The following is a 16,475-nucleotide window of genomic DNA, read 5'->3' on the forward strand; positions in this document are numbered from 1 at the left end:
AAGTATCTGACCTGTTAGCCACTCAATTTTATGGTACTTTAAAAACACTTTCCCGGTAATATGTTTTGTATTTAGAAGTATAGATACGATAGACTACAAACTATTAAAGGGAACTTTTTTTCAAAAATAATTTTCGAGCTGGCACTATATAACCAAACTGAATGCTTGAACATGAGCTGGAAATTATTTTTCGACTCAGTGGCTCTGACGTGGAACCTCAGATAAATTTGAAATTAGTTTTGAGGTGTATTGTATTCTAGGTTATTTTGCCAAGCCTACAAGTTTGTAGATGCTAGACAAATAGACACATAGAAATAATAGGACATCACAAAGTTTATTCTTGACAAACTGATCAGAAGTGAAAATATGACTTGACTTACCAATATGTTTAATCTCTGGGCTTTCTTCTTCAGGTTTCAGTGGTGTATGGTTTAAACTTCTACTCCTTGCTCTTGTCCCAAAGAGATAACCTTGTGCTCTCCGTGCACTTTCACTGCCTGCCGAGTAAGGGGGCCGTGCCCGGACAGCTACTTTGTCATCAGGAGACCGGATCCGCATTCTCATAGGTCGGCTTGGCAGTTTCCTTTCTGAGAGTAAAAAGAAAGCACACATCCTTTCACATTCTGAGTGCTGAACACTTCTTCCATAGTATAAATTCAAAATTAACCTTTGTTAGAGGGTGTGAATACATCACAAACTCTCTGTTCAAATATGGCTTTTCAGAATATCCTGGTAAGACAAATGTGCCTATAATGCACGTACAAGGAGCTACATAATGCAATCGGTTATTATTTTGAAAATCAAGCAAGGCCCAACTGGACCTAAATTGGACAGTCTGGATTTAAGTGTAGAAAGTTATACCAAGATTAGTTTATGTCAAATTAACAGAGCATAGGTAAGCTTAACGAAGGCACTACACTCATATACATTGTTAAATAACCATTGCTTTAGTTAAACAATGTTGTAGGTTACCTGTGTCTAATATTACAATTATCTATGATTATAGACTTATATATATTCTGTCCTAGTCTGGTAGTCTTCTAAAGGAACAACATCTACTTTTCTTCACATTCCTCCTTCAGACACTGAGGCCCTCATTCTGACCCTGGCGGTCGGCGGAGAGACGGCGGTCGGACCGCGAACAGACCGGCGGTATTAAAAATGGCATTCTGACCGCGGCGGTCCCCGCCGCGACCGACCGCTACTTCTCCACTCCGACCGCCGCGGCGGTCATGACCGCGGGGCTGTAGTTTGCGCACTCCGGCCCGGCGGTCGTCCCAAGACCGCCAAGGGTATTATGACCCTGCCTACCGCCGCGGTTTCTTGCGGGCGGGAACCGCCGTGCGAACCATGGCGGTAAGCACTATCGGGGCCAGGGAATTCCTTCCCTGGCACTGATAGGGGTCTCCCCCACCCCCCACTACCCACCCGAGTCCTCCCCCCACACCCTCCACCCCCCTGCCACCCCCCAGAGGTGGTACGAACCCCCTCCCCACCCCCACCCCGACATGCACATACATGTACCCCGACATGCACACACCCCCAACATGCACATATACACACCCCCTACACACACATACACAACGGGGACACATACCCGCACACATACATGCCGACATGCGCACCTGCCGAACAGCACACATTACCCATAGACACAGCAGCACCCCCCGCCCGCATACACGCACTCACACACTCCCTCTACACACTCACACGCACACCCCCATGCACGCCCACATCACACAACACCCCCCCACCCCCTCCCCTCACGGACGATCAACTTACCTTGTGCGTTGGTCCTCCGGGAGGCGACGGGAGCCATAGGGACGTGACCGCCAACAGAAGACCGCCAACAGAAGACCGCCACACAGAAATGTGGGTCGTAATTCTGGGGGCGGTGTTCTGCTGGCGTGGCGGTGGAGGTTGACCAGTCTCCACTTTCCCGCCGACCGCCAGTGTGGCTGCTGGCGGTTTTCCGGCGGTACGCTCCCAGCGGTCAGAATGCGCACAGCGGCACACCGCCGCGGTCGGCGGTCTTCACCGCGGCGGTAACTCAGCGGTCTTGCGAAAAGACCGCCAAGGTCAGAATGAGGGCCTGAGTGTCAAACTTAGGAGGATTAGAAAGAGCCATTTGAGGTAGCCACGTTTCCATATATTCCACAGACAGTAAAGAAGTCTGAAATGAAAACATGCAGTGCTGATGGTATGTCTGCCAAGTATCCAGAGACACCTATAGGGATGTCTGCCAAGTATGAATATCCCACAGCGTTGCTTTCATCCCTCTCCCTCCTTCAACATTCTGCCTTTCTCTATGTTTATGTATTTCTTTCAGCCTGCTGTTAATGTATTATTTTTCTGGCAGACAATTGAAAGGTCACACTCGGATCCAGTAATAATCTTGTGACTTCCATTACGGGAAGTACATTTTAGTGTTACTAATTTTAGCATCTCTTAATATCTGCTGAAGCAAATATTTGATTCAAATATTCACACTGCTGTAAGACACAGAGTACACCGCACAAATGTGTCAAGTGTGACATTTACGACTCGGCAGTGGTAGTAGACGCTATATAAATCCAATTACAATTACAATGTATTACAAGCATACGACTACATTTGTGAACTGGAATCTGGGAAAGTATTAGAAAAACATAAATGTAACTGTGGAATGCTGGCACTGAGTCATTCGTGGCTGCCAGGTTTCCCGGGTCCATGCGTGATTAGTTAGTCCAGCCCTGTTGTTTTCTTATAATGCTGGCACTTGTAGTCCTACTTTCATACTGGTTTAAATCCAGCAGCCGCAATACAACTACACAAATTCTGTGCACAGTGGCATCAGGATATTCCACCGAGAAAGTACTACTCAGAAGATATCACAATGGAACATTGTATCCACGCTATCGTAAAACACAAGGACCTCCTCAAATTCGGAAACACACATTCACACATATATTTAAAGGCCACGTAAACCGCATAGCAACTAAAAAGAACACAACTAATATGCCAGTATAAATTATATTGTGCATTTTCCTTATCATGGACAGAGTTTCCAACATCCGTGCAAACCAGTGTTGGGACGTCTGTCGGATTTATGAGTATGTGTGGATTGTCAACATTGGGATTTTTCACATTTCCGCAGGGGAAGCTTATCAATATTTTCCAGATGGGAAACGACACGTAAATAATGAGACACGCAGATTTTAGTGCTGTGTGCGCCAAAATCTCAAACGTTGTAATTGTCATTATCTATCGCATCTGATAAATAATGACCCTCCTTTCCCCCGCCCCAGTATTATCTATAGTAACCGACAAACTCGTAATTGAGGCCTAAATGTATTGTTTTTCTAACTTTGGACACCTTAAGCTTGTTCCATGCGCTGCCATCACTTTCTCTGGTTCTATAAGGCTGATAAACCTGAGATACCTGGCGTGCATCACAATATCACATTTATTGTCATCTTAGAGCTTGGTCGTAGATAGTATTTCATAAACTATTCTCATCAACTGATCCAATGGCACTTTCTGTTCTGTTACAGCCAGGGTGGCACAATGACATTGGTGATCTTTGAAAGTGGTGAAGAGTGATACTTGCCTTGAATCCCAGCAAGTGAGCAAGAGAAGCAAACAAGTCTGATGTCTTATGAAAAGGCTTGGGGATGGAGAGGTTCCCAAAAAATATTTTGGAAAAATTATCAAAAGTGCATTTTGAAGTACAATTTTTGCATACATTTGCTAGAAGACCCTTGGCTCTAAAAGGGCTCTCATTAATATTCAAATTCGTTCCTGGCGTGCCAGGCCAATGATACCTGAGGCCCCCAAGAAGTTGACTCATTTTTTTCAACATTTGCAGCACTTTGTCATGGATTTCCCCCCACATGCTACGGATGCCCATTTTTACCAAGAAATATAAAAAATGTGCCAGTGCCAGAATGTTCATATTGATTGCATCCATTAGCCAAGGTTGACCCATATCTCAAAAGTTACCAGGGTCAGCATTTTGTCATGGTTGCATGCACCTGTATTTCATGCTTGGTACATACAATTCACTAAAGTTTCTGTAGTTTTTCATCAAAGTTGGTGAAGGTAGTGCTGTTGTCTCTAGACAAGTTTCTGGGTTTAGCCCTTCATCAATAAAGAACGAAAGTAGTAGAGAGCAGAAAAAAGTCAACTGGGGGTTGCTGAAATTTTGCCCCAGTCTTCACATGTCACAGTGTCACTTCACAGGCACACATGTGCATCCCAGTTGAGCTTGCCAGCTCGTTGGATCAAGGGAGCCTTATAAACTCAAGAGGTGAGGGAGCACACTGCCTCTCATCCCAGCACATTGCATTCTGGTAAATGCAGTACACTTACTTCAAAGTTCAACAACCCCAGATGATCTTTTTCTGCTCTCTACTACTATTGTTCTCTACTGATGTATGTATCGAAGTTTTTCAACTGTAATCCAGCTGCAACATATTGAAAGTGTATCAAAAAGCACTTGGGAAGGGGGAGAAAAGAAAGTATATAAGAACAACGATATGTGAATTTCAACAAATTGATAATTGTCAATGTGATTTATAAAAATTTTTTTTTACAAATGTAATGTATTATAATCAATCTAAAGATAAAATATTATTTTAATAGCGCAGTTAATATTGAGACGTCACAGTGCCAGTTGTGTCAATGAGATCCTGTGGGAATGGAAAATTCCTTTGCAATGGCAAAAGACATGTCCTTCTGCCCTGAGTGCCCAACTATACTGTTGCCTGGATTCCTAATGCTGATTTCTGTTGTCATAGGCAAAAATGGATCACGCTTGTGTGCCATGGCAGAAGTCTATGTCATGGATTGCATTCTTGTTGGACCAGAAGGGGTGCCCAGAGTGCTACCCTCGTGGTAGTGGAAGACTACCACCTTCACCAAGAGTTAAGCAGCATGATCGCGGTGGTGGCAGCATACCTTGTGGTGATCAATATGAGTGAATGGGTCATTTTCACCCTGTGTCATTGAAGTGAGGCTTGCAGGCTCACTTCCCTTCTCAAAGTTCCACTGCTGTGTGCTTAGCTCACCCAGGGCCTACATCAGGTAGATCTAAAGAGCAGTGCAGACCAGGAGTTGTGTCTCTGTGCTGGAGGTATGTGTGCCTGGGAAGAATACAGTACAGGGGTAAAGCAGTATTGTGTAGTGCATGTACTGAGTGTGTGTATACCTGCAAGGAATACATTACATGACAGATGTAGTGCTGTGCAGTACGTGCCCAATGAAATGCACGTGCCAGGTCAATATGTGCTTGCGAGAAGTACAATGCATGAAGGGTGAAGTGTGGTGCAGCACATACATGTTGAGTGTGGATGCAGGCAGGCTGTGTGTTTGCAAATAGCACACCCTGGTAAAACACAGAGAGGTTACAAAACTGAAACAGTGTGCACAGATTAAATGTGTGTACCAAATGTATGTGTGTCTGTCGTGACGAAATGCATGGAGGTGACAGTGATGGGCCGTATGTGTGCTGTGAATGTACACCAAGTGCAAGGGTGTCTGCAATAGTACACTGCATGGAGGACCCTGAGTTCCATTTTGGTAAGCTGAGGCCTGCATGGTAAAGATCTGAGGACTAAACAAATACTCCACAGACAGATTTGTATATTGCTGCATTCCTGTGAACTGGGTGGGACACAGTGGAGGAAGAGAGAAAGAGAATCCCCCTTTAAACTTCAAAAGGTTCCTCTTTGATTCAGTTATAGCTCACAAGGAAGGGGCCTGGACACACCTCAGGAAGGAGATGGGGTGGATAAGGAAATATTAAAGAGTAGTGCTGGCAGCTGAGGATTAACTTTTTGATGAACATATGACTGTGGTTGACATTCAGGTGTGAACGTTGATCACTCCCATAAACTGTGTTGTGGGTCTATAAACTTTGGAGTGTTTCCTGCTGTGATGGACAACCTTTAAAGAGGGAAGAACAGAAAGAAAAGTGTACACTTCAAAAGAAGCAGAATCCCAACATAAAACGTCAAAGACTCAGACCCTAAATCACAATTGGGGTCTGGAAATGAACTATAAAAATGGAACATTTAGACACCAAAATTGTTCATCTGGAAAGTAGCCAGACGGGATGAAAGGAGAAGGAGAAGCTCTGCAGGACTTCTGCCTGTAAGCAGGACTGGGGGCTAAAGCCTTCTAGTCTATCTGCTGGGTGAGGGGACATCACCCAGGGAAACCAAGACCACCTTCTCTGGAGCCCCAGCAGTCTCCCGCTTACCAAGACCAGTGTGTCTTGTGAGGGAGAAGAGAGCACTGGTGGGAGTGAGGTCCAGTGGGGAGTCTTACAGCGAGGACTCCATGTGCGAGGTGTGAGGAATTGGTTGTCCACTGATCGTCACATTGCCTGCATGCAGGATTATGTTTAGTGACCCCGTATGTCAGGAGATGACTGACATGGACTGAGCCCTCCACCCAGCACTGCGTGGGAGGCACCAAGGGCCAGATGTATCAAAGGTTTTTACCCATTCTGTGACTATGGGAAAAAGTGTTCGTACATATGGCCCCAAGACTGTATAACCTCACTGTAGTGAACCCATATTCCAGAAAGGGCCACCACTGAAAAATTTGTGAGAACTGCATGCCTGGACTTATGGATGCCTTCTGGGAAACCTCGTATGGCAGTAGGGTCCGCCATGGTGTCAGTGATCGCACTGAAAGAGTCTACGCTGTGTCTGAAAGTTCTGCTACAACCCTGTATGTTAGAAGGGGCTGCCACTAGTAAAGTGTGAAAAAAGTTCAGCCCATTGCCCACAGAAAAGAGTGAGCTGTGACCAGAGAAGTCAGCCCTGTGCATCGAGGACTACCCTTGATCACCCCTCAAGGATCTTGGATGGTGCTGAGGAAGACGTTGCACCCTTGCTGGGCTCCAGTTGGGAGCTAGAAGACCAACCCCCCACGTGGGAGAGACTATTTACTGTGTCAACGCAGACTGGGAGCTTCTCCAATCACTAAGGAAAGCAGGCAGCATCGCTCAGTGAGAGTCTGTGCCTGCCAAGTGCTGCTTATTATACTGCAAGCCACCCAGCTTCGCCACACATGATCAGAGCTTGCAAGGACCGGCAGTCAGGACACCCACTTATTTGCTGGATGTTTCTATGCTGCAGGAGAGGGGTAAGAATTGAATCTGGCCTTTGGGCCCCCGGGGAACTCTCTGCTAACAGTACTGTAGAAATACAATCAATTTTAAATAATTCCTAAAGAGTCTAGGGGGAGCTCTTGGGTATGGCTCACTAGTGAGCATTTCTTTGACGTGTCCACCCGTGAATGGCGAATAACCCCCACCACATTACAGGGGGAAAGATGGAACAAGGATTTGCCTGGCAAAAACTAGAGTTTTTCCTTTGCATGTGTAAGGTTATAAATAAAATACTTCTTTTTCATATAAAAAACATTATTTAATTATACACTGATTTATTGAAATTGCTATGTGCACTTTGAGTTATGAGTTGTGTTCACTAATCTCTGTCTACACTCCTCCTCCTCCCCGAGGGAGTTTTTGACTGCTTGTCTACAGCTACAACTGAGAGTCAGGTGCAGAAGGGATACTTGGCCCTGGTGCTCAGTATACATAGTTGGTCAGGCCCCGGGACATCAGGTATAAAAATCCTCAACCACCACAGTTGTGCCCAGTAGCCCCTGCATGCCCATCACCCTCTTAAGGGGTTCTGACAATTTGCGGCAGGTGGTGGGGTGCCTACTGTTTAGGAGCCAAAGATACAGATGTGGCATTGGCAATTTGCAATCTCTGCTAATATTGCAATAAGTCCAGTCATTTCTTCTACGCACAAAGGCAACACACATAAGCAATGGAGAACACATGGTAGGGAATTGACTCAGCACCATGTCAATAGATCAGAAGAAGGATTTATGTAACAACAGAGGGTGGAGGATTTCCAGGAGCAGGGACAGAGAGGTCCTTGCTAATTTCATTAGGGACTAGTTTCAGATAGTGGGTGAAAGAGATGAGACTGTAGTTGACTCTGGAGAAGTGAAAATGGTAGGAACCCGGGAAGAGAAAGCTTGAGATTCAGGCTCTAGGATCCCTTTAGCACAGATATATCCCAGACAGACGCTGAGTGTGTCCCCTAATGCATTTTCCAGAGTTTCACTGAGGCACGTATTATACATAAAATATACACTAGTAACCAAAATCAAGTAAGTAAACAGTCAAAAAATAGTGCAAATAGTGAAAATCACAATAGGTTACAATGGGCCTAGGGGAACATAACCCATATACTAAAATAGTGGAATGCAAATGTCAGTTTCTCACCAAGGCAAGGGCTATTGTGTAGAGGGGCGTTGGGAGTGTAAGAAAACACCAAAGGTAAGTAAAATATCCCACCGAGCCCAGGAAAGCAGGAGTAAAGTACAGCAAGTTTCCTCAGAACACACTAGAAGTCGTGATAAAGAATTATGCAAAAAACAAGCAAGGCTGCAAGACACCAACAATGGATTCCTGGCCTGAAGAGATGTGGAAAGATGAGACCAAGTCTAAGAACAGCTGAACAGTCCAGGAGTAACAGGATCCCCTGCTAACCCAGACGAAGGTGAAAAACGTGCATTCTCCGGTTAGAAGATTAGGTCAGAAATGCACCAAAGAATACAGCTGTGGGTTCCTGCTTGATCAAGAGATGTCCCACATCGAGTAGAAGAATGCAGGCTGGTTTTAATCGTTGGATTCCGCCAACAAGCCTTGGCTTATGCAAAAGACCCGTTTGGCGGGAGAAGGCGCTACCTGGACCCAGGAGGGTCTCAAATCAGACTAAGGAGACAGAGGGGACTCTTAGCACTTCAGAGAGCCCTCAGAAGAGCAGGCAGCACCCACAGGAGTCCCAGTACACGGGGACAAAAAAGTTGCAAATCGTGGTCATTGCAGCACTACACAAAGGGAGCCCATGCCGCAGGAGAACAACTCAGGGAGCTGAGCATCACAGGATAGAGTGCTGAGGGCCTGACCTACCCTATGCATGAAGGATTTCTTGGAGGAATGCCCAGAAGCTCTGGGAGCTGCAAAAAACACAGTGCACAGGGGTACTGTCTGGCTCGGGAGGCAAGCTCTTACCTCCACCAAATTTGGACAGTTGGACCTTTGGACAGTCTGGGTCACTTTGGTCCTCCACCTGTCTTCCAGGATCCACACTCGTCATCAGGAGGGGGGACCCAGAGTACTGGTCATCACTGCAGAGGGGTGCATGCTGAAGCAGGGAAGAGACTCCGTCACTCCACAGGAGATTCCTTCAGTCCTTCTGGTGCAGGATGAAGACAGGCAGTCCTCAGAGCGTGCATGACCTGGAAACTGTTGCTGGCAGGAGCTGAAGTTACAGAGTTGCACTAGCCTTCTTGGATACTTTGTTGCAGTTATAGAGTTCCTGGAGCAGTTCTGCAGTTGATCCGACGGTAGTAGGTGAAGCAAAGGTTGCAGAGGATTCCTGCTGGAGTCTTGCAAAACCAAATCTTAGGAAACACCCAGAGGAGAGACCCTAAATAGCCCAGAGAGGGGGATTGGTCACCTAACCAGGTAAGCAACTATCAGGAGGGGTCTCTGACATCACCAGCTGGCACTGGCCACTCAGATGCTCCTAGAGTTCCCTGACTATCCTGAAAACAAGACGGCAGAGCCCAGGGACACTCTGGAGGAGCTATGGGCACCACCCCTCGGGTGGTGATGAACAGGGGAGTAGTCACTCCCCTTTCCTTTGTCCAGATTCACACCAGAGCATGGACTGGGGTTCCCTAAACCTGTGTAGAATGGATTATAAAAGGAGGGCACCGTTAGTGCCCTTCAAAGCATTTCCAGAAGCTCTGTGAGGATACCCCTCCCATGCCTGTAACACCTATTTCAAAAGTGAGGGGGTGTAACACCCCTGTCCCAGAGGAAATGCTTTGTTCTGCCTTCCTGGGATTGGGCTGCCCAAGCCCCAGGAGGGCAGAAGCCTGTCTGTGAGGTGGCAGCAGCTGGGTCTGCAGTGGAAACCTCAGAGAGCTGATTTGGCAGTACTTGGGGTCCATGGTGGAGCCCCCAGGGTGCATGGATTTGGGGTACAATTTATCAATCTTAGACACCTTATATGGCCATATCCGGGGTTACCATTGTGAAGCTACACATATGTATTGACCTATATGTAGTGCACACTTATAATGGCGTCCCTGCACCCACGAAGTCCAGGAAATTGGTCCTGGACAACATGGGGGCACCTCTGCTAGTGCGGGATGCCCTCATACACAGTAACTTTGCACCTACTCTTCAGGAACTGAAGGTTAGACATATAGGTGACTTATAAGTTACCTGGTGCAGTGCAAATGGCTGTGTAATAGTGCTTGCAATATTTCACTCAGGCAGCCATAACAGTCCTGGAGAAGTGTTTGTTTGAGCTTCTTATGGGTGGCAAAAGAAATGCTGCAGCCCATAAGGATCTCCTGGAACCCCAATGCCCTGGGTACCTAGGTACCATATACTAGGGACTTATAAGAGGGGTCCAGTATGCCAATATGGACTGAAATAAGAAGTCACTAGACTATAGTGACAAATATGGAAACAGAGAGAGCATAAGCACTAGAGGTCTGATTAGCAGGCATCCAGTGACACAGTCAAGCATACTGACAAAACAGTAAATCATACTGACATGTAGGCCATAAACCATAAACATTGGGGTCCTGACTAGCAGGATGCCAGTGGCACATTCAAAACACACTGACAATCAGGCAGAAATTGGGGGTAACATGCCAAGAAAGATGGTACTTTTCTACAACAGGCCAAAACAAATGGGTCTTCCCAGTGTATGTTCTGAATTATTGTTATTAAATCTTAAGTGTCTTTCACCTACAAGTTAAGAGACTGCACAAGGGCAAAAAGAAAATGGTCAACATATACAGATATTTTTCCAGTACACTGTGCTTTGACAACACTATAGGTTGTCCTGGAGAGTTAGTCTGATCTTTATGGCTTTGAGGCAGTAGATAAAGTGTAGGTACAACTAGTGAATCATTTCTGAGGAACTGCATATAATCCCAATTTATTAACTAAACATGTTACCACTCTTTCAGCTGTTACTTATATCTGAATTGTAATCTATATAGTACACTTTTTCAATCCTTTCATAACATGATCTGTCTCCTAACTGCCTCAGTGCCTCATTTACATATTTCTCCTTAGACATAAGGACCACATTCCGAGAGATCACTTCAAGGGGCTGTGGTCACGTGGAGCTCCCATCATGCTCCGTGACTGAGAATGTTTGCCTGGAGCAGCAATGGCAGGCGGACGCGACGCGCTGAAGATCGCGCCGGAGTAAAATCTAAACCCCTGACACCTTCCTTGGGTATATATAGGCTTAGCCCTCATCAACAAGATGGATCCGTCTCTCTTAGAGACTCTGCGGGGAGCCAGGACTTTACATCTTCTTCATCAGGCCTCTCTGCCATGTTTGAGCCCGGCATAGTGGAAGGTTCTGCACAATCAGCAGTGCAGGCGGCTGATCCGCATTTTCAAGATGGTTCGACAGGTGCGACTTCCTCTTCATCACCAACCTCAGTATTATTAGACAATCTCCCTCCTGCTCACTCTACGATATCCTCTCAATATAAGGGGAAATCTTTGGCGAAACTTGCTTTTCAAAAGAGGGAGGACCTGAGAGAACAATTCTTGCAGAAGAAGAAATTGTAACTAACATCACAATACCTCCCAGCAATGCCGCTGTTGTGGTGTCGAGTGGATTAGGGATATCTAATCCAACCTCAGAGAACCTAGCAACCAATACTATTCTTTCGACATCCAGCTCCTTACCAAATCCCCTCATTATGGTGAATACAGAAGGTGCTACAAATATTACCGCAACAATGGAGGAGTTGATGGGCCAGATCTTAGTGGAACTTCGAGCCATAAAAGTTTCTCAGGAACAAACTCGTAGGGAAACAAAGGATCAGTTGAATCAACTTAATACTCATTTAACTATTCTTTCAACTAGAGTATCATAGGTGGAACAAAGGGTCGCGGATTTAGAGGACACCAAAAACCAAGTGGAGACGACAACATCTTGGTTCCAATCTGAACTAGAAGATCTTCAAATTAAGCTGGACGAGATGGAAAATAGATCACGGCGTTCCAACCTTAGATTTGTAGGGGTCCCGGAGGAGATGGAAGCAGGCTCATCTGTAATCAAGGTGGTGTCCGAACTTATTGGTAAAATCATTCTTCCGGACAGGGCAAAACAGAAAGGAGATGTATCCATTATGAGGGCCCATAGGGTACCCTTTGTGCGTCCTGTTAATTCAAAGTATCCATGTACTATTCTGGTTAATTTAGGTGACTTTAGAATAAAGGAGCAAATTATTTTTCAAACCAGGGAAGTACGCAAATTTAAACTGGACGATAGTTCTAGCTTTCGTGTGTTTTTAGACATGTCAGTGGCAGCAGCTCACCGGCGTCGGGAGTTCGTCGGACCAATTGATGATTTCAAAAGATTGGGGGCCCTGACTGGTATAGTGCAACTAGCAAAACTGAAAGTACTGTACAAGGGTCAAGCGAAAGTCTTCCAAAACGTCCAGGAAGCAAGGAATTTCTTGGAGCACGTAAAAAAGCAAGGAAATAGCTAGTGAAAGGAGAAGTCTTCATGTTTATTACGCCTGGCCTAATTTTGCTTATTATGTGCTGCTATTTTGGTACCTACGAAATTGTATGTTTGTATATACCTGTCTCACAGCTTAGCAGGAACTTATATCCATTTGTCTTCGAAAGCTAGGGCATAAGGATAATAGATCTTGACAAGAGGTGTAGGGGATGCGAAATGTGCAGGAGGGGTGGAGGCAAGGGAAGGTGGGGAAGTGCTAGGGTCACTTAAGGTATTTTTTGATTAGGGGACGATTAGTTTTTGTATGCCTGTGTCAGTGTGGTTCCTCCGCCTTGCTCCTCCTTTTGAGGCTAAGGCTCTAGGGGTGTCACGTCAATGCACTCTATTGCTGGGTTTTTTGGGCACAGGGAGGGGGGTGGTACACGGTCCGATGGATTCATGACGGGTTGAATCTGTCGGGGTGGGGGGGGGAGCTTCACAGGGGGATGGGGGGTCCAGAAGGGAGTTAGAACGAAAAATGCAGGTGCTAGTCATCCAACTTAATTATTTGCCTGAGGAAAAAACACAAGACAAAAGTTTAGTCAAACTAATAGTACGAGGGTGATGGGATTTAGCAGGCATGAATAGCATTTTGTGTAAGGATGGAATCTAAATTAAGAGTAGTCTCCTGTAATCTGAATGGGGCCAACAACAATGTGAAATTTCGTGCTACGCTTAGCTGGCTGGAATCAGTACAGATTCAAGTGCTTCTTATACAGGAGACACATCTAAAGCTTAATGCTAAGCTACCTAGACTTCCGCCATAGATTGCCAATTCTTTTTATGCTTCAGTGGATGCCGCAGTACGGGGCGTGGCAATCTTGTTCTCCAGGAGATTCGTAGGGAAAATAAATAGGTTTGTCCGAGACCCACAGGCGAGATGGATAATAGTCTCTACAACAATGGCAGATAAGGAGATCCATTTTGTAAGCTATTATGCCCGATAGAGGATGATATAAAACCAATGCAGACATTATATACGCATCTTTCCCTTCTTCAAGGGTATTTCATAATAGGAGGGGACTTTAATGTTATGCCAAATACTTTGTGGGACTCATCAAGCAAGAATAAAGCACAGAAGAAACCAAAAACGTCTCAGTACCTGGCAAAACTGCTACAAGAGTTAGCCTTAGTGGATGCGTGGCGTGCTGACCATCTGTATGTTAAAGAGTATACGTGTTATTCTAAAAGGTATAATATGGCGTCAAGAATTTATTTTGTTCTGGTCTCATTTAGATGAAAATGGCACGGAACAGGAATACTCGCAAACTCTTTTTCAGACCACTCCGTTCCTTGGGTCGATTTTGATGACTTCAAGGATTCGGTTAATCAGCATCGTCGTTCACAATGGAGCTGGATAGGTCACTTTTGGCAGACGAAGACTCGGTAACCAACCTCAAAGTATTAGTAACTGATTTTTTGGAGATAAATAAGGGATCCGCCCCTGTTTTTTATATTTGGGCCGCCGGTTAAGGCAAGGCAAGGGCTCAGGTTAATTTAAGAAATGTCTCTCTTTCTAAAGAAATACTTAATAGGCGTGCTAGCTATCAACGTCAATATGAAGAAAGTGAACATGCTGGTATATTTCTTGCTTGGTCAATTAAAAAGCGTGCCAGTATTAACTTAGTAAAAGCTGTCTTCGATGAAGAACAGGGCAGGATGGTCACACATTCTAGGGAGATCGAAAAAGTATTTCTCTCACACTACTCTAAGCTATACACAGAGGAAAAACAAGTAAATGATTTACAAATCCAACAATATCTAGATACAATATTTCTACCTGGACTAGATGCGGAGGCACAGAATTTATTATTATCTCCTATTACTTCCCAAGAAGTTATTAGAGTAATAAGGGATGCTTCCAATGGTAAAGCTTCAGGTGAGGACAGCCTCCCGGCAGAAATTTATAAAATTCTGGAAGATCAAATCGCTGATATATTAACAAATGTATTCAATGCAGTGCTAGAAGGAGTAGAGGTTCCCTTCGAATTTTCAAGAGCAATTGTGGTTAGTTTTATCAAAAAAGACAAACCACCGGAATATCCTGGTTCATATCGTCCAATTAGTTTGTTAAACCACGTCTACAAACTTTTTACTAAGATTCTGGCAGTTCGTGTAGCTCAGGTTGCTCAAGCATTGGTACATGAGGATCAGTGCGGATTTCTGCCTGGTGGGCTATTATCCACCACTACTAATTTTTTAATACAGGCCATAGATTATCTATTGCATAGCTGCCATCCAGCAGTAATTATGATGCTCGACGCCAAAAAGGCGTTCAACCTAGTTCAATGGCAAGTGTTATTCTTGGTGCTTGCAAAGTTTGGTTTTCCTGGGAAATTTATTCAGACTATACAGACTCTGTATACAGGGGCTCAAGCAATAATTTCAGTTAATGCTCTGACAGTAGGATCAGTACAAATCACGCGAGCCACGCGTCTGGGCAGCCCTCTCTCTCCAGTTTTGTTCGCACTTTTCATTGAGCCCTTAGCTGCAGTGATTCGACAGGACTTAAATATTCAAGCCCCTCTACCTTTAGCTCCCAAAGCAAAACTATTTGTGGATGATATGATCTTGTATCTTAGTGCGGAACAACAGAATATAGATAGAACGTTTGCAAAGATTAGGGCATTCTCCGAGCTAGGGGGCTACAAAATTAATCAATCTAAATCAGAGGCTTTGCTGTATAATGCAGGGATGTCGGTCCTGCCGCAAAGTATTTGTGTTGTATCTTCAGCTTCGCATCCCATTATATATCTTGGTATATACGTATCTCCGAGTTCGGCAGATTTGTTTCAACTGAATTACATGAATGTTCTGAAAAAAATTCAAGGATTATTACTTAAATGGCAGGAGACTTCTATGACTATTATAGAAAGGACTGCTTTGGTCAAAATGTCGATCCTTCCGCTACTAGTATTTGTTTTTTCAAGTGTAATTGTGCGAGTTCCTAAATGTTCTTTTGATAACCTAGACGTATAAATTAGACAATTTATCTGGAATTACAAGAAGCCCCGGCTCCAACTGGCTAAGTTATCTTTGTCAGTGCAAGACGGAGTATTAGCTCTCCTCAATATGGTAGCTTATTATGAAGCAGCTGTATTTGATTGGGTGTCGAGAGTAGCGCAAAAGCCAAAATGTAATTTGTATCTCAATCAGATGATGTTAGATATGAATGTTAGTTTTTAGTGCTTTTTGAAATTCCCTCGCCTACCAAAAAGGGTCAGGTACAAATTACCAGTTATGATTCAAGCAACTATATCACAGTTAAAGCGCAAATACCAAATTGATAAGGCATTTTCGTTCCTACGAGTAAGGGACATTGGGCTTTTAGGAGTAGAATTAAAGCAAAGCAATATACTGCAATGGGAAGCGCTGGGTTTTAAGACCTTAGAGGATTTTTACTTAGAGGATCGTTTGAAAACATGGTCACAGTGTGTAATGGACGCAAGCGATATTTCAGAAAACTTAACATTTTCATATTGTCAAATTCAACATTCCTTGCATCCAGCGCAACAACCTTTGAACTGCGCAAATAAACCCATTACTCAGGCCTTCTATGGTAACCAACCAGGTATTGGAAAATGGTATAAATTACTTCAGGATGCAGGGGCAACCAAGATAACTACCCAACTTTTGGTGCGAATAGCCAATATGACAGGATGTAAAATAGATATACAGCATTGGAGAAAACACAATGAGATGTTGTACAAAGCACTTAGAGGGGCCAACTTTAAAAATATTACTTTATTCTCTAGGTGGTTGTTGTACTATACCCCCGCTGTAGTAAGAGATATGCATCCAGAGACATCAGGCTCCTGCCCATGCTGTCAAAATTCTCAGGGGGAT

At 44.6% G+C, this 16,475-nt stretch overlaps 1 protein-coding gene across 1 annotated transcript in view; it reads right to left on the minus strand.

Annotated features, from left to right (window-relative positions):
- The window catches only part of FNDC1 (fibronectin type III domain containing 1), a 1,110,328-nt gene that overhangs the window by 960,010 nt on the left and 133,843 nt on the right, over positions 1-16,475 (minus strand). Inside the window, exon 2 of the mRNA XM_069235143.1 lies at positions 381-587. Coding sequence (XP_069091244.1) covers positions 381-587 — 207 coding nt within the window. The remainder of the gene's footprint in view (positions 1-380; positions 588-16,475) is intronic.

Source organism: Pleurodeles waltl, chromosome 5, assembly GCF_031143425.1.
Source record: "Pleurodeles waltl isolate 20211129_DDA chromosome 5, aPleWal1.hap1.20221129, whole genome shotgun sequence".
Taxonomy (NCBI): domain Eukaryota; kingdom Metazoa; phylum Chordata; class Amphibia; order Caudata; family Salamandridae; genus Pleurodeles; species Pleurodeles waltl.